This window comes from Littorina saxatilis, linkage group LG11 (genome assembly GCF_037325665.1).
Source record: "Littorina saxatilis isolate snail1 linkage group LG11, US_GU_Lsax_2.0, whole genome shotgun sequence".
Classification (NCBI taxonomy): Eukaryota; Metazoa; Mollusca; class Gastropoda; order Littorinimorpha; family Littorinidae; genus Littorina; species Littorina saxatilis.
In genome coordinates, this window is record NC_090255.1 from 34,047,836 (window position 1) to 34,074,824 (window position 26,989).

General features: G+C 42.4%; 2 protein-coding genes and 1 long non-coding RNA gene across 3 annotated transcripts in view; 2 read left to right on the forward strand and 1 right to left on the reverse strand.

The window, feature by feature from the left end:
- The first annotated feature begins 5,432 nt into the window (after positions 1–5,432).
- Positions 5,433–21,105, forward strand: LOC138980298 (TAF5-like RNA polymerase II p300/CBP-associated factor-associated factor 65 kDa subunit 5L). The gene is made up of 13 exons (XM_070353160.1): positions 5,433–5,602; positions 7,440–7,594; positions 8,640–8,758; positions 9,137–9,263; positions 9,696–9,759; positions 10,662–10,716; positions 12,312–12,591; positions 14,042–14,227; positions 14,999–15,193; positions 16,639–16,750; positions 17,914–18,082; positions 19,320–19,509; positions 20,459–21,105. Exons 1-13 carry the CDS (start codon positions 5,534–5,536, stop codon positions 20,574–20,576), a joined length of 1,839 nt encoding a protein of 612 aa, XP_070209261.1. The 5' UTR covers positions 5,433–5,533; the 3' UTR covers positions 20,577–21,105.
- Positions 21,106–23,007: 1,902 nt separating this feature from the next.
- Positions 23,008–24,086, forward strand: LOC138980300 (uncharacterized). The gene is made up of 2 exons (XR_011460287.1): positions 23,008–23,466; positions 23,593–24,086. It is a non-coding gene; the product is annotated as an uncharacterized lncRNA (long non-coding RNA).
- Positions 24,087–24,286: 200 nt separating this feature from the next.
- The window catches only part of LOC138980299 (toll-like receptor 13), a 3,388-nt gene continuing 685 nt past the window's right edge, over positions 24,287–26,989 (reverse strand). Inside the window, exon 1 of the mRNA XM_070353161.1 lies at positions 24,287–26,989. This exon is cut by the window's right edge and continues 685 nt beyond it. Within this exon, the coding sequence (XP_070209262.1) occupies positions 25,154–26,989 (1,836 nt within the window). The 3' untranslated portion in view covers positions 24,287–25,153.

Genomic DNA, 26,989 nt, shown 5'->3' on the forward strand with positions numbered 1-26,989 from the left:
GGGTCAGTTCTGGCCATGCAGGTCCTCTTTCTGCAGCAGATGTTCCGCAGGGGCAATTGACTCCGTATGCCTGATGCTTAGTTTAACGAATAGGATATATAAGATAAGATAATTCTTTATTTACGAGGGTTATTGTATAAGCAAAAACAATGGTTCCTTTTTTACAAGGTGATGTCAGCTTATTTCAGGCGGTTGTGCGCGGCCTGAATACCCAAAATACCACTCTTGTCGGGTCAGCAGGTTGTCGATTTAAATATATATGTGTTTTTATGGAGTCCGCGAAGCAGCAAAGATCCTCCCTCAGCAGTTCAAGTGGCTGCAGAAGCAGCGGGGTTTTGAGTCGACAACGATCCAAGGGAGAGAAATGCAGTTATGGTAAGAAGCCTATCTAAGCCAGTAGGATTAGCGTCCCCTAGGGTAGCGAAACAAAATCATTGTTCTGTAACGTTGTGTTTAAATGATCTGGTTTGTCACATTATTTTCTTTTGCATGCTTATTTTCTTACTCTTCAGCTACCTAAGTTTAGGGTATTTAATTTCTGTTTAACACACAAGTTCTCACAATATATTCCAATTTTTAATACAAATAAAGATTCCTGTTCGCTATCTAACGATAGATTTTTGTTGGATCAGTTTAATAGAAAAAAGAAAAAACTCAGTGATATATCACCTATACTATATAGGTAAGTTGTGGGTCTAATCTGTACATAACTTAGGCGCGCATAGCTGAAGTTTGCATCCCCTGTGTTTGTATTTTGGTCTTAAAAAGGTGTAAACATCCTCTTTGGATGAATTGGCCATATTTGTGCCTATATTCAAATTTCTCATTCTCAAAATTAACTTTCTTAATTTGTGATGCAGTAGTCCCCTGAGTGTTAAATGTTAACTTCTTTTTAATGTAGGGCCAGCCTTGAAGATGATTTGTGTATGTCTTCAGTTGTAACATATTTTCTCTGTCTGTCTATCTGTCTGTCTATCTGTTTGTCTGTCTGTCCGTCTGTCTGTCTGTCTGTCTCTTTCTGTCTCTTTCTGTCTGTCTATCTGTCCGTCTGTCTGTCTGTCTCTCTCTCTCTGTCTCTGTCTGTCTCTTTCTGTCTGTCTGTCTGTCTCTCTCTCTCTCTCTCTCTCTCTCTCTCTCTCTCTCTCTCTCTCTATCTCTTGTGAGATGGTGTTGTGACAGTACAGCGGCCATGGAAAGCCAACCCGTGCAACGTGGTGTGACACGATATCAAAAAAAAACATGATCACCCAGTGAGTGACGCGACGCCAAGCGTGTCGCAGCCAGGCAGCAGCGAACCGTGCATCCACAGGCGCAGAAAACAGCTTGAGTGAGAGAAACTGAACAAGGCAAGGTAATGTGCACGAAAACTGTTCTTTGTCGATTGATGCAGAAGCAAACGACTTGGGTCGTCTTTGAGAGCCCCACCATCTTACCATACACTCTGCCCAGTCGACCCCACTGACTACCATCCTTGGACTCATTTGACACGGCAGAAAGCGAGGGCCAGAGCGATGGGCTAATTAAGTGGCACTGACAATCATATCAGTGAAGGGGTTGAATCAGTGCAAGAAAATCACAGACCAAGCAGAGACGGATATATTGGTGTAAGTGACGAATTTAGTGGTGATACTAATGCAGACGACAACGACAGTGTGCAACAATTTTGGATGACCAAATCGAGGCCATCGAATACTTTACTGACTTGCCAAAAGTGAGAGCTGTAGTGAGAGACGCTGTTACGTCCACTGACCGTGACCATCCAGATGGTGAAAAAGACTGTCGTTGACCAGAGATACGGCAAAAATGCCTTGTTTGCTGTGACCGACGGTGCGGTATTTGAATACGATCTAAACAAGAAATTCCTCCGAGGTAGGAAAAACACCCCCGTCCTTAGCATTCTCACTGCCACCAACTGAGCAGGCACTGCTAACAAGTGTGGTTATTTCCCTTTGACCATTAATATGTCGCTCTATAAGTCCTTGTAGAATCTTAATCCACCAATAACTCCCTAACCGTGTGTTTGACCGGTCCCAATTTTTGTAAGGACCGCGTCTCAGGAATGTATAGAACCTGTTCACCAAGTTTGGTGACGATCGGTTCGTTCATTCTTGAGATCTATATGCGAACACAAACAAACAAACAAACAAACAAACACATCGAGCGAGACCTATACACACCCCTATACCGGGGGTGTAACGAGGGATACGTGAGAGACTGGGGCCCTTTTGGGTGTTTTGGAATTGGATCGTCAGAAATTTACAACAATGTGGAAAGGTGTCCAGAAGCTGATCCTTTGAGATTCACCCAGGATATTGACAGAATGAAGGAACACATCCAGGCGTGCTGTCGTGTAGTCAAGCAAATAGGTCAAAGTAACACGCCTGACCTCGACGCCCCTCGAGTCAGTGCAGCCGTGACCCGTGACGAGGAATGCTGAGACAACCCCGCCCCACTGCGCCACGAAGCGGACCGCACGTGCGAGATAAACTTTGTTGTGTGACTTGGTGACATACTGACCAACTCGCGATCGATTCATCTTGTAAAAGGTTCGGAAAACTGATGTTTTGCTTGATGTTGTGTTTACGGACTCCCTCTGGACTTTCACTCACCGACACCAGATGACATTGTGACAACAGCAGAATACTGGCATGGCATACTTTATTCCTCTCAGTGTTCGCTTCGCTCCTCCTCTCCGCCTACCGACCGAAGCCGGTGGCTACAAGCCACAATGCGCAATACACTACATCTTGTCGGTTAGACGGCTCACTCCAAAACATGTCCACTCTCTCACGTGCCTCGCAATGTTCTCTTTCGCACTCTAGCATGTACACACATAATTCAACTTTAGCTTGGGTAACAGACACCCAATCAATATCCTAGTAACTATTAGTGACAACATTCTAAAATGACTCGTAAGCCATTCCATAGACCTAATATAGGTCCCTGGCCATTCCATTGCCGGTTAAAAACAAGAAGAAAGGGGGGGGGGGGGTAAGGGATTAAAACCTTCCAACCACAATCGGCTGGCAGCTCTCCTGATTCATCCGTATCAAATTCAAAGGAATTCACACCCTCTTGACAAAACGCTGACTCCCCCGAGATAGGCAGGCGGCACATTAGCGCATAACGACCATCTGCGGCCAAAGCGCGAGTACTCGTCGTTCCCCATGAGAGCGGATTGATTTCAGAGAAAACAAAGACTTGCTTGAAGTGAAAAAACATAGACAGCTAATAAGGGCGTTTACGATCAACAAGTTCAAGTTTTATTAGTCCATAACCCATGGGGGCATTTTGAACAATAAATACAATCTATATAATCATGATATTATATGCTAATATAGTAAATTAAAAATTAAAAAATAGAAAAATTATGAAAAACTGTTACAAATTCTATTAATAAAGTCCAAACTATTCTTTAGCAATTTCTTTTTCTTAGTAGCAAACAACTTTTTAAATTTAAGTGCATTAGGTTTTTTCCAATAGTAAGGTGGTAACAACTCAGCTCTTTCTTCTTTGAAAAAATCACAGACAAATAAATAATGGAATTCATCACCTATGTCTTGTGATACACATTTGGTGCAAGTTCTTTCTGACCTTGGGATGTTAAGATAACGTTCTTTCTGTACAGGCAAATTGTTGTTTAATGTTCTAAACTTCATCATTGAAACACATTGCTGATATGGCAGGTGTGTGACTGACATAGTCTTCACATGCAAAACTATCTTTAAACATCTTTCTTTCCTTATTTGGCGTCCAACGTCGCCTTCAACCACGAAGGCCACATCGCGACGGGGAAAGGGGGGGAGATGGGACAGAGCCGCCACCCGCCAACTGCCTCCCGTTCACAAAAGCACTAATCAAAAAAATGCTCCAGGGGCCCTGCAACGTAGTACAATACATTACTCCACTAAGAGAATGCAAGCCTCCAGCACAAAGGACTCTACATCTCTTACAGTTACACACCGCTTGACCAAAATCTTTACAAACATTGACCATATTCCATTCAAGAAACACTCAACAACAGGTCGGCTGGACATGTGCATATCAAAATTTAACTTAGAACAGATAATGACATTACACAAGCATAAAGCGATCGGCAAAACGTACACAAGACACAAAACACAAACTGATCGGCAACATAGACCAAACTGGACAATGACAATAGCTTTACTCTATAATTGGTGACTGGTCGCCCTGTCACATGGTGAAAACACGGCTGACTGACTGACCTACTATTTGGGTTTAACGTCCTCTTAGACCAACTGGTCTATATTGGGACAGGTATTGCATGGTAATACGTTGAAGATATGGTGTGATACTTTGATTCGAACAAGCCCGCTGTGGCTGTCTTCTTCGACACACCAGCATTGGGTTTGTCTCGTCAAAGTATCGAAATACGATCATGAAAATCGGAGACGAGAGATGATGCATGCGTGTCTTCGTGTTTTCCAAGCCCTGAGACTTTCGCTGTGAACGTGGGATCTTTTTCGTGAGCATGTGTGCACACGTGACGGGGGTGTTCGGACACCGAAGAGAGTCTGCACAAAGTTGACTCCTTGATCTCTCGCCGAACGTGGGGATCGAACCCACGCTGATAGCGACCAACTGGCTACAAAGCCAGCGCGCTACCAACTGAGCTACCAACTACACAACAAGAAAGGGTGGCCGAGTGGTAACGCACTTGCGCTCGGAAGCAAGAGGTTGCGAGTTCGACCCTGGGTCAGGGCGTTAGCAATTTTCTCAGAGTCCCCCCTTTCCGCTAACCTAGGTGGTGGGTTCAAGTGCTAGTCTTTCGGATGAGACGAAAAACCGAGGCCCCTTCGTGTACACTACATTGGGGTGTACACGTTAAAGATCCCACCGATTGACAAAAGGGTCTTTCCTGGCAAAATTGTATAGGCATAGATAAAAATGTCCACCAAAATAGTGACCCGTGTGACTTGGAATAATAGGCCGTGAAAAGTAGGATATGCGCCGAAATGGCTGCGATCTGCTGGCCGATGTGAATGCGTGATGTATTGTGTAAAAAAATTCCATCTCACACGGCATAAACATGATAAATCCCTGCGCCTTGAATATGTGCGCGATTTACTGAATTGCATAAAATAAAAATATAAAAATAAAAAAATAAATCCCTGTGCTTAGAACTGTACCCACGGAATACGCGCATATATCGCGTCTCGATCATCTCCCCTCCCCCAATCCCAACCTGTGTATGGCTGCCAGCTTCACAGTAAACTTTGTGTCAGTGTCTCTCTCTCACTCTCTCTCTCTCTCTCTCTCACTCTCTCTCTCTCTCAGAGGAATTATCTTAATAAATCGACAGAAATAAGGAGATAAGCAGAAAATCAACGCGAATTATCGGAGAGTAGGTAAACTTTCTCAACTTGTATGCGTTTCGGTAAAGTGACTCGCCGGAACAGGAAGTCGAGGAAAATGGCTGCGCTTAGTCGACTTTCGAAGTTTAGCTGATAGAAATTCGGCGCTTTCTTGTTCATTTTGTCAATGTTTTCCACGAAAAAGTGCCGCGAAGATGAAGCGGGCTAAGGCTGAGCAGTTGAAAGGGGTTGTGGTGCAGTACATGAAGCGACGACAGTACCAGGTACCGTTTTATCCGTCTTCGATTAGCTTCTTCTTCCGTAGAGGACTGGGTTTTTGCGAACGTCTCGGAGAGTCCTGCGAATAGTTTGGAAACGCAGTTCTGTCTACTAAGAGTAAGAGGATGCTAAAGATCAAGCACAAAGAGGCTATGTCGATGCGTAGAAAGCACACTCGTTTCCATCAGTTGTGGATGCATCTGTCGACACCTTTGTGTCGCGCGCCTCGCACTAAACCAGCAGCCACTGTGACTCATGTCCCCTCCCCCCCATACTCCCCAACCTGTGAATTTTAATGGACTTTTGGATGCTGGAGACGCTGCTTTATTGGACTTGCGCAACATCCCATCAAGTGCCGAAATAATCACTACTGTTGATTGTGGGCAGTAATGGAAAGACAAGACAGACAAGACTAAAGTATGCTTGTTGTATAAATCCTAGTGTACCGTTACAACATTACTGCCCATGCTCGACTGGACACAATCTCAAAGTTATTGTAGCTCTAGCAACCTGAAATTTGTAGTACACTACAAGTTTCTCCTTGTTACTGTAAGCTGAAGAGGATGATTAGCGAATAGGTGTTCCACCTTCATGGATGCAAGATATCCAGTTTATTTTCAAGTGAACAGACAGGTAGTTTTTCAGAACAACTCAACAGAAAAAAATGAAAATTCTAGCTGCCGGACAGGAAGGTCAACTCTGTATCTAACAGTAACATTTTGTCTGTCTTGCTCATTCAGTTGACATTGCCAAATATTAATCTTTTAGATGCAAAAATTGTGTGTCACAGCAGTTATAGCTGCGGTAATTAAATTGCAATCTGCAGTGACTATACTGTGGGTACGTGATCTGATCGGGTACTACTTGTCTCCGAAAACCCCATCTAGACTAACTAAATCTATCTTCAAAGTGAAGCATTGGACATGCCTGTGAAAAGTAAGCCTGATTCATGCTACATGCACCCTTATATTTGTGTTGAGAGCCGGATTATCGACGAAATCGATGCAACAATTTCAATGCAAGGGAGGTAACTCTTGTTACTCGAAAGCACAAGTATTGATGACGTCATGTGATTAGTGCTTCCGCTCCTTCGTAAATCCTCGCACAAACACGAAAATAAAGCCATGAACTGTGAAAGTTGCAAATATAAGTCATGATTGCAAACAATTATGTAACAAAACACGATCTAAGGACAAATTTTCTTATTTCTGATGAGGTTTTCGGGGGTTTTCGGAGACAAGTAGTACCGATCTGATCTAGGGGTTCAAATTTGATTTGGCTGGAATTGCTGTCAGTGTCACTAAAATGTTGTGTCTAGCATGCTCAGAGAATACTACAGTTAAACCTGTCTAGAATGACATCAAAGGGACCGACCAAAAGTGGCGTTATGGACAGATGATCACTATAGAAAGGTGAATTATATATAGAAGAAAACTCCCAAAATTAAATAGGATCCTTGGGATGGTCATTGTGGGCGAGTGGTCGCTTTCGAGATTGAGGTGGTTGCAAGGGCAGGTGTGACTGTACATGTACTTCTAGCTCTAAGCAGTTTGAAAACTTATTTTTGAGAAAGAAGTTACAGTAAGATGGGTTGTTCTCCAGAGCTGTGTGCCAGTAGAAACCATGTTACAAAGGTGATATTTCTTTACTTAACTGAAACGTTTTAGAAATACAAATTGATTTTAATTAATAAATACCGGTTTCATATACCTTGGCCTGCAGAGAAATAATTAGAAATACTTTCACGTTTTGTTTGACTGTCACAAAATAGTACACAGCTCTGGAGAATAATCCAGATGTTATTGTTAATAAATAGTTAATGGAAACGGCTCTTTTTGACAGGACGGGGAAATTCAACTGGGTCGCAAGGAGCAGACGGCCGACTTGGAAGAGATGTCCGTCAAGAAGAAGTCACGCCTCAGCACAGGGATAGAGAACAGTACGTCTTGCAGCAGCATCACCGGTGACTTTGGCTCCTGTGACCAGCAGTTTGCAAGGTATATTTTGATTTGTTCTGTCATGGTCCTTGTAAATTATGGACGTTTTGGAAGTCTGTTGCCTTTATTTAACTGACAATTATTCTCCACTACTGCTTTAACCGCACACTCCTTTTAGGCTCAACATCTCAGATCATGCCAAGCTTTTACGTGGGATAAGACATAAGACCACTTGGTGGGCGGGGACGTAGCTCAGTCGGTAGCGCGCTGGATTTGTATCCAGTTGGCCGCTGTCAGCGTGAGTTCGTCCCCACGTTCGGCGAGAGATTTATTTCTCAGAGTCAACTTTGTGTGCAGACTCTCCTCGGTGTCCGAACACCCCCGTGTGTACATGCAAGCACAAGACCAAGTGCGCACGAAAAAGATCCTGTAATCCATGTCAGAGTTCGGTGGGTTATAGAAACACGAAAATACCCAGCATGCTTCCTCCAAAAACGGCATATGACTGCCTAAATGGCGGGGTAAAAAACGGCCATACACGTAAAATTCCACTCGTGCAAAAAACACGACTGTACGTGGGAGTTGCAGCCCACGAACGCAGAAGAAGAAGAAGAAGAAGGAGGAGAAGGAGAAGAAGGAGGAGGAGAAGGAGGAGGAGGAGAAGGAGGAGGAGGAGAAGGAGAAGAAGAAGGAGGAGAAGGAGAAGAAGAAGAAGGAGAAAGAGAAGAAGAAGAAGAAGAAGAAGAAGAAGAAGACCACTTGGTCACATACCAAACATGAGCAGCCTGTGTGCTCTCTGTGCACATGAAGTGAGAATTTGTTTTTATGAATCTAGTGGCGTTTACGAAATTAATTCATAAAAAATTCTAACTCATCACAACAAGCTATCTGGGTGTTGATTTTTGGTGTGTGACCAAGTGGAAGGACGGTCTTATCCCATGTAAAAGCCTGACCAAATCTCAGATGGTGAGCTGAACTTTTTTCGCGACCAGGAGTGTACCTTTAAATATATGCAATGTTACGCACCGATTTGATGTGTATCCTCATGATTTTTGCATACATTTATTTTGTAATCTTGTTGCTAATTTTGTGTGTATTTTTCCAGACTGAGGAAGTTTATTCTGGAAAGTGCCCCAGCCCAGAACAGAGAGTTGTCTGCCCTCCTGTATCCTGTATTTGTTCACATATACAGCGACCTCCTTTCAGCAGTACAGAAGAATCAAGGTACACAGTGATTTTAAATACCTGGACAGAAACACATACTGATCAGAGTAACACAAGCAAGCCAAAAATGAAATCAGCAACTGGTCATAAATACTGGTTAATATTTCCTTTGACCGTTTCTTTCCCCACAAATGCAGTGTAACAGCTGCGTTTTAAACTTGATTTAACTTGCTGCTGTAACAGAGGTTTGTGAGAGAAGCAGGGTTATCCCATTTAGTTTATTACCCAAATCTGTCAATTTTCCTCTTCATAACGTCCATCAATTTACCTCTGTTTTAAGCCTCCCTCTGTTTAAAGAACTAATTTTGTTAGATGTGTGATGGTTTTGAAAGAGGGGTCGTTCCACTGCATAAATTATTAACTTTCCTTGTTCACCAGCCCACAAGTTTCATGAACGTCACAACGAGATTTTCCATGATGAGGACCAGAAGGATTTCATCCGGAGCTTACGTAAACTGGAGTCCAGGACAGAGCTCCAGGCTACGACAGCAGTTACAGACTTTAAGTGAGATTTCCCTCTGAAGACGGAGTGTGGCTGCCTATATGGCCGGGTGATTAAAAGCGGCCATACATGCAATTTTCCCATTTGAATGACAGTCACCTTAATCTTTGTACCAAGTGACCCTGCAAGTGTTAAGTGCTGGTATGCTGAACAACAACAGATGAAATTGTATGTGCTGAAACTAGTCTATCTTGCTCATTTACTCGCTGGTTTGTTTTCGTTGCAAAAGTAAAACTGACTTGAAGTTGAAGTAAGTTCGATGTAAAGGCCAGAGTTTGTGCACAGAATCGTTTGGTGGCCAATTGGGACATTGGTTTGATATAGATATGGTTTTGTGTCTATTTGCTGGGTGTGTGTTTGTGTGGGTGAGAGAGGTAAAGAGACAGAAATCAAGTTAGCCTGGTGTGAAATAGATTTCCACTTTGTTTTCTCCAGGGAACACAAGTATTCTGTGCGACTGTCTCATGCATCTGTAGCTCATCTGCTGAAACATTTAAAGGTAAGGAAGACCTGTTCTGTTTTGTTTTGAAATGACATGAAACTTCAATAGTAGTATAGAGTGATAGAGTGTTTGAGACCCTCTAGTAACTGATTGTTCCACTTTTTTTTCTTTTTTTTAAACTGCGCATGTTTTGCTCTGTATTCCTCTCAAAATCGATTCAAAACAATCGGACCACTATGATTTTGGTATTGAAGTAACTTAAGCGACTTGGATGGTAATTTGTTTCTTCATAATGACTACTAACAGCATAGTTAGACTTTCAGCAAGACCTCACAGCCAGCTATATCACTTTTTTTTTCAACATCAAATTCCTTTCCAAATCTCAAATGATCTATGAATGTGTTGTTAATGTTATATGAGGTGTAAATTTGAAACTCGAATTCTTATACCTGGTTCAGGAAACGAATGTATAAGGCCAAAAAAAATAATAGGTGTGGTTACGGTAACATAGCCAAAAAAAATAGGGTAGGAAGGTAGGCAATCACTTTTTTTTTTTTTTAACTTTTTTTTCTAATGTGTACAAATTAAACCTACTTGACAGGGAAATAAGTGTGCGACTCGGGCGCTTTCGCTTTCATTGCTTTTTCTGCACTCGTTTACTTGTTTTTTGGGGTATTTTTTGACAAATGTAATAAAAAGTTATAGGGTCGGCCCCAAAAAATAGGGTAGGTCGGGTTACCGTAACCACACCTATTTTTTTTTTAGGCCTAAGCAGATGAAAGTATAGGCTGACAGAGATTAAGTTTATTGTTGGGGTCTTGTGTCTGTCCACTGATAAAATAAAATAAAAAATAAAAAATTGCACAACACATGTGTGTACACGCATCTGCTCTTTATTTGAAGCTATCAAGAAATGTTGCATAAATGCACTTTTTTTATTTTTTTATTTTAATTTACAGGCAGCTGATAACATGATCATCTTGCAAATCATCAACCAGCATATAAACTTTCAAGGTAAGTAAACTGCTGTTGTTGTGGCTAGTTTTTCATGGAAGTTTCTTGGATAGCAACAGGGGGACAAAGCAACTGGTTGTAAACCTGGATGGCGTGGTAGTTTGCCTGACGTCTGTAATTTACCAACTGCTTTTTTAAAGAGCTAGCTTTTATCTATATAAGATACGTGGGGCAGACAAACTGACTGTCATCACTGTATATAGCTATTCTGATGGACACGTGGGGGAATTCGGGGGCTGAGATTGGATGGTCTCTTCCGATCATCAAAGCATATTGCTACGGAAGTCGGCCATTTTTGCCAATATCCAAAAGCATATTGGCAATAACAAAGACGCATGGTTCCGGTTTACCCATCTGTTCCACACCCCCCGCGGGTTAGGGGGAAGAATTTACCCGATGCTCCCCAGCATGTCGTAAGAGGCGACTAACGGATTCTGTTTCTCTTTTTACCCTTGTTAAGTGTTTCTTGTATAGAATATAGTCAATGTTTGTAAAGATTTTAGTCAAGCAGTATGTAAGAAATGTTAAGTCCTTTGTACTGGAAACTTGCATTCTCCCAGTAAGGTCATATATTGTACTACGTTGCAAGCCCCTGGAGCAATTTTTGAGTCACTTGAGAAAAAGTGACTATGTAATCGGTCAGTGTTAGTCTGTCCGGCCGGCCGGCCGTCCGGCCGGCCGGCCGTCCGTAGACACCACCTTAACGTTGGACTTTTCTCGGAAACTATCAAAGCGATCGGGCTCATATTTTGTTTAGTCGTGACCTCCAATGACCTCTACACTTTAACGATGGTTTCGTTGACCTTTGACCTTTTTCAAGGTCACAGGTCAGCGTCAAAGGAAAAATTAGACATTTTATATCTTTTCTCGGAAACTATCAAAGCGATCGGGCTCATATTTTGTTTAGTCGTGACCTCCAATGACCTCTACACTTTAACGATGGTTTCGTTGACCTTTGACCTTTTTCAAGGTCACAGGTCAGCGTCAAAGGGAAAATTAGACATTTTTATATCTTTGACAAAGTTCATCGGATGTGATTGAAACTTTGTAGGATTATTCTTTACATCAAAGTATTTACATCTGTAGCCTTTTACGAACGTTATCAGAAAAACAAGGGAGATAACTAGCCTTTTCTGTTCGGCAACACACAACTTAACGTTGGGCTTTTCTCGGAAACTATAAAAGTGACCGGGCTCAAATTTTATGTCAACGTGACTCATTGTGTTGTGAATAGCAATTTCTTCCTGTCCATCTGATGCCTCATATAATATTCAGAACTGCGAAAGTGACTCGATCGAGCGTTTGCTCTTCTTGTTTTATTAGTGCTTTTGTGAACAAGAAACAATTAACAAGTGGCTCTATCCCATCTCCCCCCTTTCCCCGTCGCGATATAACCTTGAACGGTTGAAAACGATGTTAAACACCAAATAAATAAAATAAATAAATAAACCTTGGATTGGCTGATTTAAGCTTTATGCTTGAGAACGGATCATGAATATCAGATATTGTCAGGATGCTAAAACTGAATAAAGTTTTGTTTAAATCAACATCACCACCTCATCTCACATACTGTTTGTAAATTCTGTCTTCTCTAGTAACCAACACAGAAGGCAAGTCTCTTGACCTCCGGTCATCCCAACCCCACCCCAGGGACCACAACAGAGACAAGGAGAAAGAGACAGACGGAATAAAGAAGGAAATAAAGAAGGAAATAAAGAGCGAAAAGGAGGAGAGCGTGCCGGAGGAAGATAGTCAACTTTCTCCAGCAGAAGCAGAGCAGCTCCGAGCCTTGAAGGAAATCAGCCGTAAAGTGCGGAACGTGTTGCCTGCTCTGCCGTCTATATGTTTTTACACCTTCATCAATGCACATCAAGGGTGAGAATGAAAATGTTGTAGTTGAATGTCTGGAATATATGAACTCCGGAAATAATTCTACCGGGTGAAAGAGTGAATACTCTTGGTTTTATTGAGGCAAACTTTCCACACATGCTCATCGTCCACGTGTTTCAGACACACCTCTAGCCAGTGACTGGCCTAAAATGACACGTGTTTCAGACACACCTCTAGCCAGTGACTGGCCTATAATGTCACGTGTTTCAGACACACCTCTAGCCAGTGACTGGCCTATAATGTCACGTGTTTCAGACACACCTCTAGCCAGTGACTGGCCTATAATGTCGCGTGTTTCTGACACACTTCTAGCCAGTGACTGGCCTATAATGTCACGTGTTTCAGACACACCTCTAGCCAGTGACTTGCCTATAATGTCACGTGTTTCAGACACACCTCTAGCCAGTGACTGGCCTATAATGTCACGTGTTTCAGACACACCTCTCGCCAGTGACTGGCCTATAATGTCACGTGTTTCAGACACACCTCTAGCCAGTGACTGGCCTATAATGTCACATGTTTTAGACACACCTCTAGCCAGTGACTGGCCTATAATGTCACGTGTTTCAGACACACCTCTAGCCAGTGACTGGCCTATAATGTCACGTGTTTCAGACACACCTCTAGCCAGTGACTGGCCTATAATGTCACGTGTTTCAGACACACCTCTAGCCAGTGACTGGCCTATAATGTCACGTGTTTCAGACACACCTCTAGCCAGTGACTGGCCTAAAATGACACGTGGGATGGTTTGCCTCAATAACACAAACAGCAAGAGCATTTACTCAACAGAGTTATTTCCAGAGTTTGTCTATTAAAGTTTTGTAGTTGAATGTCTGAAATTAGCCCCATGTGAGGTTCGTTTTTACAATGAATGAATCTCAAAACGTTCACTCTTCTTTCACTTACAGTGTGTGACTTCTCTTCTACGTGGCTAATTAGGCAGATTGCCTGATTCGACTGTAACATTCTGTCTGCATCTCAGCCAAACGCACACTTTCTGACTTTCTGTCTGTTGCTCTCTGGTTCTTTTTTCCGTGAGAGCTGGGTGTGTGTGTGTGTGTGTGTGTGTGTGTGTGTGTGTGTCGTTCATTCTCTCTCTCTCTCTGTCTGTCTGTGTCTGTCTGTCTCTCTCTGTCTGTCTGTCTCTTTCTCTCTCTCTCTCTCTCTCTCTCTTTCTCTCTCTCTCTCTCTCTCTCTCTCTCTCTCTCTCTCTCTCTCTCTCTCTCTCTCCTGGTCATTTTCTCGGAGAGCCTTCTGTCTTAGACTCTCTCTTCCAATTGTCTGAAGTTTAAAAAAAATATATATTAAATAGAACTACTCAAAGACAGCTCAGAATACATAAACCAACAATTAAAATAAGCATGCTCTCTTACACTTTTATTTTTAATAATTAGTGATGCTGCTCCTGATTCCCTTCTCTTTCATCTTTCAGTCTATGCACTTCAACAATATCCCCGGACTCCAAGCTGATCTGTGGGGGGTTCGAAGACTCGTCCATTCAGCTGTGGCGGCTACAACCGGTACCCTTACCCGCCGAGCCCACAAACTGCAGCAACAGACACATACCCCTGGCAGCGGATTATCTTTATAAAACTCAGGAGGAGAGAACTGTCAAAATGTAAGTGCAAGATAGGGAATAAGTGATCGTTAATAGGTGGCAGAAAAATTCAGAACAGAAGAGGGTGTCTGCGCCTTGAATATGTGCGCGATATAAATTGCATAAAAAAATAAATTTTAAAAAATCCAAAACAATCCCTGCGCTTAGAACTGTACCCACGGAATACGCGGGATATAAGCCTCATATTGATTGATTGATTGATGTTAACTACAGTGAAACCTCCGTTTTAAGATCGTGGATTTAAGACTTTCCCCTTTTTAAGACCTTGCTTTTTCACATTTTTTGTTCAAACCTCGGTAACTTTACCTCCATTTAAAGTTTCCCTCTTTTTGAAGGCATGATTATTTTATTTTTTTTTAATTTTGGGAGGTCTTGAAAGGGGGATTCCACTGTAGAACAAACAGGAATCAGACAGGAATTTTTATGAATTTATTTTGTAACGGACACCTGTGTCAGTCTGAGAAATTAATTCAGAACAAAAAAATCTAAATTTGCACAGAAAGCAGCTTGGCTGTCGATGTTGGGTATGTGTCCATGTGGAAGGGTGCTATTGTTCTGTGTAGAGAGCCTGTCACGTCGATAGCGTTCCTCCACAAAACACACGGTACAGTGCAAAAGTCTATCGCTTTCCAACATGTTTAAAAAATAACTTGTGTGTAAGCCGCGCGTTTGTACGAAACTACCAACTGAAGATGGCTGCAAGGAAAGAAAAATGCTTTGGTGATCAAAGAGACGGTGAGGTTGACCTCTGCACCTTGCTTTCTGTTACAGAGACAGAGAGTCCCAAGAGGCAGTCACATTCCGAGCGCACAGCGGCCCTGTCTACAAGACGAGTTTCACGCCCGACTCCCTCTTCATTCTGTCTGGCTCCAGAGACTGCACGGCGCGTCTGTGGGACGTGGCCAAACGCACCAACACTGTGATATACCGCGGCCATTCTGGTCCTGTCTGGGACCTGGACTTTTGGTAGGTGTGGGTGGTGTTGTTGCTCTTTGTACAGACATGAGATTTTTTTCAGCATTTTGAAAGCTCCAGAGATCATTCTTGTCCTTGAGACCCCAAGAATTCATGATTTTATTGCATATACTGTATCATAACTTATTTATTGCCTATTATAAGGCTGTCCTTAATTAAGCTTGACGATTCAGTGCCAAAGCTTTGTGCAGCCTGCTTCGCGAAGTAAACTATAGCAAAATTAATTTGAGGCCTAACCCCAATTGGATTGTACCCAAAGAATTCAGTTTGTTTGTTCCTTCATGGGCTGAAACTCCCACGGCTTTTACGTGTATGACCGTTTTTACCCCGCCATTTAGGCAGCCATACGCCGCTTTCGGAGGAAGCATGCTGGGTATTTTCGTGTTTCTATAACCCACCGAACTCTGACATGGATTACAGGATCTTTTTTGTGCGCACTTGGTCTTGTGCTTGCGTGTACACACGAGGGTGTTCGGACACCGAGGAGAGTCTGCACACAAAGTTGACTCTGAGAAATAAATCTCTCGCCGAACGTGGGGACGAACTCACGCTGACAGCGGCCAACTGGATACAAATCCAGCGCGCTACCGACTGAGCTACATCCCCGCCCACAAAGAATTCAGTAAGATGACGGTAATCTTGCCACATTCTGGTATCGGAATAGCTAAGTTGCCAAGACTACCTGACTTCCGTCATGCACAGAAGCGCTCTTTCGCCCTTTCCCTTTGGGTCAGAGATCCTCAAATTGCACAATGTTTTTCCAAAAATGTTCTAACATTTTCTTCTTCTTCTTCAGCGTTTGACGGTTGTTAATATTTTTCAAAACACAAAAGATCAATCTGGAGATACCCGAATTTCATGATTTTGCATCATTGTTAAGATTTTGTGATCTCGTGCTTGTCCTAATGCTGTCTTTGTGTCTTTTAGTGTTACTCAGTCTGTTTGTGAAGAAGATTTGGCACTGAATACTTCGTAAATAAAAGACTTTGGGAAGTTGAAATTCCGCTCAAATACCTACTGCATATTGTTGGCTCACGTAAGTGTAGCCTATGCGATCGTAACTTTGTCTGTCTGTGCGTTTGTGCGTGTGTGTGTGTGTTTGTGCGTGTGTATGTCTGTGGTAGAAACTTTAACATTTCGTCATTTGAAGACGTCACATTATGACGTAAGAGGGTTAGACGTCACGCGAAGGAATTACGAAAAGTCTCGGTCATTGTTATTTTGAGCGGGCCGAGACTAGTTGGCAGTCGTGTCCCTGTAAGTAGGCTACATGCAGACAGACAGATCTAGATCTAGTGTCTCGCTTTCTTGCACAGTGTCACCTATGCTTACTGTGTGTGTGTGTGTATGTGTGACGGAGTGATTGAGTTTGTGTTACTGTTTGTCAATTTCTTACGTGAGCCTTGAAGGCTTCGCCTCTTGTTTTCTATTTGCAGTCCTGCCACCAGTCACTTTGCCACATCTTCATATGACCAGACAGTCAAGTTGTGGACCATAGACCGAATTTATCCCCTTCGCTCTTTCATCGGACACACACAGGATGTTGAGGTTTGCTGACACTTCTTGATTTCATTTATGCAAATCATTATTATTAGTAGTATGTGTATTGAATGCCTTAACTTAGATGTAGTGTTGTGTTATTTTATTTTACTGATTCCCAGTCATTTACATAGAAGATGTTAGGCCTGAAAAAAAAATAGGTGTGGTTACGGTAACCCGACCTACCCTATTTTTAGGGGCCGACCCTATAACTTTTTAGTACATTTGTAAAAAAAATAAAAAAAATAAAAAAGTGCAGAAAACGCAATGAAAGCGAAAGCGCTCGAGTCGCACACTTATTTCCCTGTCAAGTAGGTTTAATTTGTACACATTAGAAAAAAAAGTTTAAAAAAAAAAAGTGATTGCCTACCTTCCTACCCTATTTTTTTTGGCTATGTTACCTTAACCACACCTATTTTGTTGTTGTTGGCCTTACACGTATCATGTGTTTATTTTGTGTATTGTTACTGGTAGTTTGATATTGTGAAGCGTGGAGAGCACAGAAATATTCTGTTGTTTTGCGCTCTATATGTGTTAATTATTATTATTATTATCATCATAATCTGCTGTTTTACAACATCAACAATTTTTGACTATGTCTGTAATTGTTTCGTTTCACGAGTTTAACTTTTCTTAGCGATGTCTGTATTTCACTGGTTCACGAGTAGGAGATTTCACTATAATGCACTGGGGCAAATTTACACTCAAACATGTTTTAATAGTGTGCATATGTAGCTCATTACATAGATATTTCTCTCAGGAAAATATGGTTCTCATTCCTAAGCATAGTTGTTAGCACTTTAGAAGTCCTTGTACATGTTCTACTTGAAATGTAGCAGAAAAAAAAGGCATCACATTTTGTTCTTGGTCTTTCTACTCATCCATGGAGCCATACAAGCTGTAGGTAAGACACCCATTGACTGACAAGGCTTTTCAAGGACAGTTGTTGCAAATACTGAGGGAGGAGACTATAAGTGGTGAATACATACACTGGCAAACCCAAACTGGTAGATTCATTGAAAAGAGTCTTGCATTCTTCATTCTACACCCAGTTCAAACAAGACAGAATTATGCTTTTAGATGATAAGAAGAGCAAGTTTTACGTTTTCCTGAGAGTTTTTCCTGTTAAAATCGTGTTCCAGTCATTTCACATTGACCGCTTTGCTTTTCAGTCTGTTGCTATACACCCCAATGGAAACTACGTTGCCTCAGGATCGTGCGACAAAACGATACGACTATGGAACATTCAGGACGGCAAACCCATGCGTCTGTTGACAGGACACAGAGGTTCCGTTCTGGCGCTGGCCTTCTCTCCTGATGGAAAGATGCTGGCTTCTGCTGGTACGTGAACATGGCTTGTCTTTTGTTTGTCCTTGTGAGACGGACCTGCAGGTCTACTGTAAAATTGATTTATTGTAATCCTTGTAGACTTTGATGTTCAAGCTTCTTATTCAGGACAAGAAAAAAAGTCAATGTTGCTGATTCCCTGACAGACCTAATCATTTTCATCCTGACTCTAGACCTTTTTTTGACCCTTCAAAAAAACAAAGAACAAAAGAAGTAAAATAGAAGAAAAAAAACTGACCAAACTCAATTTTGCAGACTTTACAAAAACAGATACTCTTCTCCAAAATCCAGGGGACACAGTTTGCACGATTTCAATCAAATAACAAGTCGCGTAAGGCGAAATTACTACATTTAGTCAAGCTGTGGAACTCACAGAATGAAACTGAACGCACTGCATTTTTTCACAATGACCGTAGTCCGCCGCTAGTGCAAAAGGCAGTGAAAGTGACGAGCCTGTTCAGCGTTGTAGCGGTTGCGCTGTGCTGCATAGCACGCTTTTCTGTACCTCTCTTCGTTTTAACTTTCTGAGCGTGTTTTTAATCCAAACATATCATATCTATATGCTTTTGGAATCAGGAACCGACAAGGAATAAGATGAAATTGTTTTTAAAACGATTTCGGAAATTTAATTTTAATCATAATTTTTATATTTTTAATTTTCAGAGCTTGTTTTTAATCCGAATATAACATATTTATATGTTTTTGGAATCAGAACATGATGAAGAATAAAATAAAAGTAATTTTAGATCGTTTTACAAAAAAAAATAATTTTAATTACAATTTTCAGATTTTTAATGACCAAAGTCATTAATTAATTTTTAAGCCTTCATGCTGAAATGCAATACCGAAGTCCGGCCTTCGTCGAAGATTGCTTGGCCAAAATTTCAATCAATTTGATTGAAAAATGAAGGTGTGACAGTGCCGCCTCAACATTTACAAAAAGCCGGATATGACGTCATAAAAGACATTTATCGAAAAAATGAAAAAAACGTCTGGGGATTTTATACCCAGGAACTCTCATGTAAAATTTCATAAAGATCGGTCCAGTAGTTTAGTCTGAATCGCTCTACACACACACACACACACACACACACACACACACACACACACACACACACACACACACACACCACGACCCTCGTCTCGATTCCCCCTCTATGTAAAAAGCCACACGTGTGTGCGTAAATAAAAAAAATTCAACAAAACAAAACAGTTATATTTCTATTCCCAGGGGAAGACAGAAGGATCCACGTGTGGGACCTGGGTTCCGGTTCACTGATGAAGGAGCTGCGAGGTCACACTGACACGGTGTACTCGCTGTCATTCAGCCACTGTAACAGAATGGTGGCATCAGGAGGCCTGGACTGTGTGCTGAGAATTTGGGATGTTCGACATGGAACGGAGGGTGGAGCCTCAGCTTTGTAAGTTGAATTTCTTGACAGAAATGGGGCACTTTTATTTTTTTGTTTTCTATGTGGTGTTTGTTTGTTTTTAATTGTTTGTGTGGGGGGGGGGGGGGGGTTGTTTTGGGGGGAAGAGGAGGAGGATTGTTTTGTTGTTTGCACCAGCTTTAAGAGTAGTGCAGATTTTGTATTGAAGCGGTATTTCATTTCTTTGGGAACTGGTATTGTGGTTAGCCACTACTGAACAACTATTTTGTAAATGCCTCAAAGTGCCTCAAAACCACATTTGTTTGACAGCCGTACAAGATAACAATGTGTGAAACACCACATCTGAGCACTGTGCCCGACGGGTTAGAGCAGAGCAGAAGAAGATATCCCTACTTGCACACTGTGTCATTGAAACCTCTCTTCTTTGGTTTCATGTATGTCCGTATATTTTCTGTGATATATTGTATGCTATGATTTTTTTTGCAATGATGTTTAGCCATAGTCCGTTATACGCGTAGGTGTGCGAGAATATGTAAGCGCAGTGCTTTAAAGATGTCCATGTGGGAATGTGTAAGTGGGCGTAGTCGAATGTCCATGTGGGAATGTGTAAGTGGAGCATATAAGAATGCCCATGTGTGAATGTGTAAGTGGAGCGTATAAGAATGTGTAAGTGGAGCGTGGTCGAATGTCCATGTGTGAATGGGTAAGTTGAGCGTATAAGAATGTCCATGTGTGCGATGTGTAAGTGAGACATGGATGTGTTCATGACTGAATGCGTAAGCACAATGCAAGGAATGGCCAGAGAGGTATGTGGGAGGTGTGTTTATAACCTGCCCTGTTATTGAGTGCTATATGTCTTATGTAAAAACAATGTCCTGTTTGTATTATTGTTATGTACCACGCCTGAATTTCTCTATGAGATAATAAAGTATTCTTATTCTTATTATTCTTATTCTTATTATTCTTATTCTTTCTCCAGAATTGAAGGCCACACGTCATCAGAGCTGCTAGGAGCTTACCCAACCAAGTCAGCAACCATGTCTTTCCTTCGCTTTGCCCGCAGCAACTTGCTGCAAGCGGCTGGTGCTAATCAGTGACCTTGACCTTCAGGTAGTCTGGTGATTCTGGTTTCGAGGTGGATTTCAATTCCAAGGAATCCCCCGAAAGCGAGGAATGGCTGCCTAAATGGTGGGGTAAAAGCGGTCATACTCACACAAAAAACACTCAGACAAAATACACTTGGGAGTTTCAGCCCATGAAGAAGAAGAAGAATTCCAAGAAAAAGAAAGCAGTCTCTTGTGCAGACCTGTCTACTGCTGCCACTCTTCTCGGTAGTTATGTGAACTACAGGAAATAGTCATCTGTTCTTGAACCACAGACGCAAGAGAATTTCCGTGGGAAAACTTGTTTTCACTAGGCCTTAACTCTGACCTTGCATTATGATTAACTTGCAGAGAAAATGATCTGTACAGTGGAGTCCGTGTATAACGAATCTCAAGGGAGTTGTATTTGTGTTCGTTATATGCGTAGTTTGTTATAGACAAATCGGACAAATCCGCGGTATGCACAGGGTCTGACAGACGATACAGAAATGTCACTCTGATCCGAATTAGCTAACACTAAATTGCTAATCCATTGCCTAAATTCCCAACATCATCTTGATCGAATCCGTGAAAAGAAGCTCCACTGTCAGAGTCAGAAAAGATCGCGACAAAAATCGTCCAGAGCAAAATAGAAATACTTAATTAAAAAACGGGGGAAAAAACACAAGATCGGCGGCCATGTTTTTGCCAGAACTGTACCACTCGGGGTTTCCTTTCGCGAGAGCTGTATTTCTGTGTTAGTTCCCTTTGACTAACATCGTCTGCATCTCATCTTTTTCAATTTGCAATCTTGAATTCGATCTTTCTGTTTGATGATGGTCGACAGTGTAGACCTAGCAATACCATATTTTTCCGCGATCTCGCATTTCTTTAAAATACCTTCGTCCACATCAGCAAGAATTAATCTTTTTTTTATCAATGCTGAAAGCTTCTCGTTTTCGTTTCAGACCTTTCTCCATGATTGATATTTGCCGACGGATATTTCCGCAAAGGACGATAAACTAACCAAAGAAGAAGAAGAGTATTTGCCGACTGAGAAATAATGTTTACATTAAAAGTAAGAAGCGGAAGAAATAAAACTCCGTGATGTAAATCAGCTGAGTTTTACACGGGAAAATCAAACGCACAGAATCTGACACCACTCATGGGACGTTAACCTGAAGAAGAAGAAGACCGCTCACGATTAGAAAGTTAATGAGCGGTGTCAGATTACGCAATCTCTCCTCACCGCGAATTGTTCGTTATAGGTTACTGGTGAAAAGAAGGAAAAATAGTTCAGCGGAATACAAAGGGAGTTTGTTAAAAGCGATGTTCGTTTTTTGACAAGAAATTAAATGTTCGTTATAGAGTGCCAAATTTAAGTAAGAATAAGAAGGAAGTTTGCCGGGAAATGGACAGGTGTTCGTTATTGCAGTAAATTCGTAATATCAGTGTTCGTTATTGCTGGACTCCACTGTATTTGCTTTGAAAGCCTCATGATGACTGTATGCGGTCTACTTGGCTCAAACCTCCAATAATGAACTAATAGTTTGTTGTTGTTGTGTTCATTGTTATTGTTGTTGATGTTGTGAAAAACATACGTTTATCAAAACTTCTGTTGCGTGAAGCTGGTATTTGTGAATTAGTGTCTGACTTGTTTGCCTGCTACTGCAAACAGTGCTCGACAACTGAAATCATGAATCAACACCAGTGAACACTCGTTTTAAAGGTAGACAGGTCTGCTTATGTGTTGGGTCTAACCTTCAGCACAACAATGCAAGCTTGTTACTTCTGTTACTGTGACCTGCCGGCACTTTGTCACCTCCAGTTCTATACAGGCAGCTGGTGTGATTGAGTGACCTTGAGTAGCTCGACCTGGTCCTTGTTTAAGAAGAAAACTGCCTTGAGACCATATAAGAAAAGTCTTTTGAAGGAGATTATTTCCCCTCTGTGAGCAAAGGAGGTTGCTTCAACATCCACTTGTAGTGAAATTCCTGCTATTTGACAAAAGTGCTAACAGGGAAGTATTGTGCATGATCATGAGAGAGAGAGAGAGAGAGAGAGAGAGAGAGAGAGAGAGAGAGAGAGAGAGAGAGAGAGAGAGACAGAGGGAGAGAGAGAGACAGAGAGACAGAGAGAGAGCCGAGAGAGACAGACGCAGAGAGAGAGAGACATAGAGAGAGAGACAGAGAGAGAGAGACAGAGACAGAGAGAGAGACAGAGAGAGAGACAGAAAGAGAGACAGAGAGAGAGACAGAGAGAGAGAGCGAGACAGAGGGAGGGAGAGAGCGGGAAGCGAGAGAGGAAGGAGAGAGAGAAAGAGAGAGAGAGAGACAGAGACAGAGAGAGACAGAGAGAGAGAGAGAGAGAGAGAGAGAGAGATGGATGGTTTATTGTATAACCAGAGAGTTTCTTTTGCCATGTGTGTGTGTGTGTGTGTGTGGACAAATGGGTGTGTGCATGAGAGCTTGTGTGTGTGCATGTGCGAGTGGACAAATGGGTGTGTGCATGAGAGCTTGTGTGTGTGCATGTGCGAGTGGACAAATGGGTGTGTGCATGAGAGCTTGTGTGTGTGCATGTGCGAGTGGACAAATGGGTGTGTGCATGAGAGCTTGTGTGTGTGCATGTGCAAGTGGACAAATGGGTGTGTGCATGAGAGCTTGTGTGTGTGCATGTGCGAGTGGACAAATGGGTGTGTGCATGAGAGCTTGTGTGTGTGCATGTGCGAGTGGACAAATGGGTGTGTGCATGAGAGCTTGTGTGTGTGCATGTGCGAGTGGACAAATGGGTGTGTGCATGAGAGCTTGTGTGTGTGCATGTGCGAGTGGACAAATGGGTGTGTGCATGAGAGCTTGTGTGTGTGCATGTGCGAGTGAGCATGCATGCGAGCGTGAGTGTGTGAAAGGTGTGCGTGAGTGTGTGAAAGGTGTGCGTGAGTGTGTGAAAGGTGTGCGTGAGTGTGTGAAAGGTGTGCGTGAGTGTGTGAAAGGTGTGCGTGAGTGTGTGAAAGGTGTGCGTGAGTGTGTGAAAGGTGTGCGTGCAGCTGTTGATTTTACGCTTTAGATTGTGTTCTTTACTCATTAAGTTATGCATGGACTTCACAATCATATATTACAATTTGAGGTCTGCATTGTTATAAATGCAATATGACCACATTATTGAATAAACTGTAACGCTCTTTATGTATGTTTTTAGAGCAATTTGATGCATGGTTTATGTGTGTGTGTGTGTGTGTGTGTGAGAGAGAGAGAGAGAGAGAGTGCAGTATGGGTATTCATAGTGGACTTCTTCGACATAACCTATTATCAGAAGATGTCTACTGCTGACGAAAAAGAGAATGTTATGGTCTGTTCTCTTGTATAAGCAGTGTTGCAAAGCAAAAGAAGAATTCAGACAGACAGAATGCATTGATAAAGATGATTAATTTGTGTTTTTTTGCGTATTATATGATAATTTGTTTTATCAATAAATGTGCTTTATATAAATCGTGGAATAATAAATTGAGTAGGATGACTTCAAAGACCAGTTTGTGTTCTTGCTAAATTTGTTTAATTATATTGAGAGAGACAGAGAGAGAGAGGAGACTACAGACAATATGTACACACACACACATGTATGTACCCGCACATAAACACACACACACACACACAAATTCACTCGAACTCACACATACATAACACACACACACACACAGACTGTAAGACACACTCACAAACACATGCATATAAGCAGTGATTAGGAAATTTAAGCCAGTTTCCAGAAGAGCATTTCTCTAAAAGTTATGTTGGCACTCACAGAAATCTGTCATTCTGTCACACTACTGTAACTGCTTAAAGATTGCCTTAAAAAAGACGACTTCCGATGAATTAAGTAAAAAAAAATCAATTAAAAAAATCATAACATTCAAGGAATGACCGACTAAATATGAGAAAATGGCCTCCAGAGGAGGTAATCATCTTGCTGCACTTAAAAGGCAATATACAGCGGTTGTTTTTTCTTGTCAGAGTATTGATTCTGTTATCATCGCATAAAAAAGGTCCTCGTACGTATTGTGGCAGGCAAGGGGTTAATGTTGCAAAGACAATATATTTGTAACACATTTCTTTTGCAAACCAATCCTTTTACAATGGCTACCATATGAGGTGCGCAAGACAAAACATATATGTAAAACAACAAAAATTAGTGTAACCAAGCCTAATGCACAGTGATTACCCTATAGTTAAACCTGAACGATAACCATGCACGTCACACATACAAAATCTGTCCAAAAAAATACCACAAACCAAGCTCAATACATACGAAATGATCAACCTAGTAGCAAGGAAGGCAATTACACAGTCATCATCAGGGCGACTGTTTTGGGTTATCTCAAAGTATCCAAGAAAGTTCTATCAAAGACACGTCACTTTCCGGAGTTGTCTAACTTGACAGACCTCAGCGGCGGACTCTGGTGGCAGCCTTATTCACAGTCCAGTGCTGAGAGAACTGGTTGGTCAGTAGTAACTAGGTGCGTGAAACTTTCCATCCATTGACCTTCCTTATTATTCAAATCTTGACATGTAAGCGGTCTATCTGTTTTGGATTTCTTATTTTCAAGTACGGTTTGGAACAACTTCTTGCAGCGCCTCCTTCAGCCTGCCCCAAAAGGAGGCTATGGCGTCATCATCGTCCACCCACTGGATGTAGGTCGTGGTCTTCATCACCGCCATCATGGATGACGTCAGGTCACGTGACGCCACGTCACCCAGGCAGACGACAATCAACGCGTCATCATAATCCATGACGTGACGAAGACAGTAAGCAAGTTCAAATTGACACCACTGGCTGCGAAGAAAATGATTGGAGAAGACCATGAGGATCTTCTTGCTGCTTTCCACACAGTCCGCGATGTTGTCCACGATGTTGTTGCCAGGGATGAAGTCTCTGTCGTGGACACACAACCTCAGCCCCAGGCGGTTCTCCAGCTCCGGCATGGCAGTTTTGTAAACCCAGGAGAGATCTCCAGAGGCGTAGGACACGAAGACGTCATAGTCAAAGTTGCCTTCCTCCAGGCGACGTCTCCTGACGTCATCTCTCCCTCTGAAGGCTTCGTACAGCAGCAGACGGATGTGCCAGCGGTAGCGAAAGACAGCAGACACTAGAGTCATAGCCATCAGCAGCAGAGAGACACTGACCACAATAAACTCGCTCGTGTCGGGAGACAGCAGACATGCCTGGTCAGGCACCGTGAAGGAAGCCACCTCCTGGTGAAGGTTGGAACAGTAGTAGGATGAACGGGAGTGTTTGAAGAGTGTTTTGTTGCTCCTCAGCCAGTCACTGAACCATAGCAGGTCACAGTCACAGGAAAACGGGTTCCCACTGAGGTCTAGTTGTTTCAAACTGTGACGATTTGCTTCAGTGAACGTTGTTCTCGTGACGGTGGTGACGCGGTTATCGTTCAGGTTTAACTCTTTCAGTAGAGGGTTGCCCGCAAAAGCGCCGTCCGGGATGTCAGACACTTTGTTCAGATACAAAAACAAAATCTTCAAGCGAGGAAATTTGGCAAAGGTCCGGACAGTGATTCTCTCCAGGGAGGTCTTCCCCATGTAAATAGTGTCCAACCTAGTCAGATTCCCGAACAGGCCGAGGAACCTCTCGTCTGACACTCCACTGAAGACGTTGCTACTGAGCTGAAGACGCTGAAGATTGGGGCATCCAGCGAAACTGTCCATCGCAATGGATTCTTCGTCTGAAAACTTGAGGTTGTTGTACATGAGAGAAATCATCTTCAGGTGTGTGTTGTTAAAAACAAAGGCATCGATGTTTGTAATGTGTATATCCATGGCCTCAAGGTAAAGGTTGTTGAGCTGCGGAAAGAGAGCGAGGTGAAACGTGTTCGGTGACATATACTGAAATAGGTTTCCGCTGAGGTCCAGACGCTGCAGTCTGGGCAGACATAACTGAGAAGGGATGGAGTGGATCTTGTTGTTCTTCAAGTTCAGCAAAGTTAAACGTGGAAAGAATGACGCGGCCTTGGCAATACATGTATCTGGGAAAGACGACAGCAGGTTGTTTGATAAATACAAGAACTTCAACTTTCTCATCAAACCTGGGATGATTTGCATGACGTAGTTTCCTGACCAGCCTAACACGCGGAGCTTGGGAGAAGATTCAAACCTGTGGAAATTTACAACAGAAACGTATTCATCGTGAAGATAAAACTTTTCCAAGTTTGGCGACTCGTACGCGTTCTTGGGAAGTGTCTTTAGTTTTCCATACCGAAGATCTACACACTTCAACGTCTTAGATTCAAAGACAGGCTTCAGGACTTCCCCGGTCAGGTGGAAGTTGTTATCCAAGAACACCACCTCCAACCGCTTCAGCGCCTCAAACGCCCCTTCAGCGATGCTGGCGATGAAGTTGGTGCTGAGCGAGACAGACGTCAAGTT

Coding starts and splice junctions, on each gene's coding strand:
- LOC138980298 (XM_070353160.1), top strand. CDS start 5,534: ATGAAGCGGGCTAAGGCTGAGCAGTTGAAAGGGGTTGTGGTGCAGTAC. Junction 9,760..10,661: donor ATCTGCTGAAACATTTAAAG/GTAAGGAAGACC, acceptor TTTAATTTACAG/GCAGCTGATAACATGATCAT. Junction 12,592..14,041: donor TTCATCAATGCACATCAAGG/GTGAGAATGAAA, acceptor TTCATCTTTCAG/TCTATGCACTTCAACAATAT.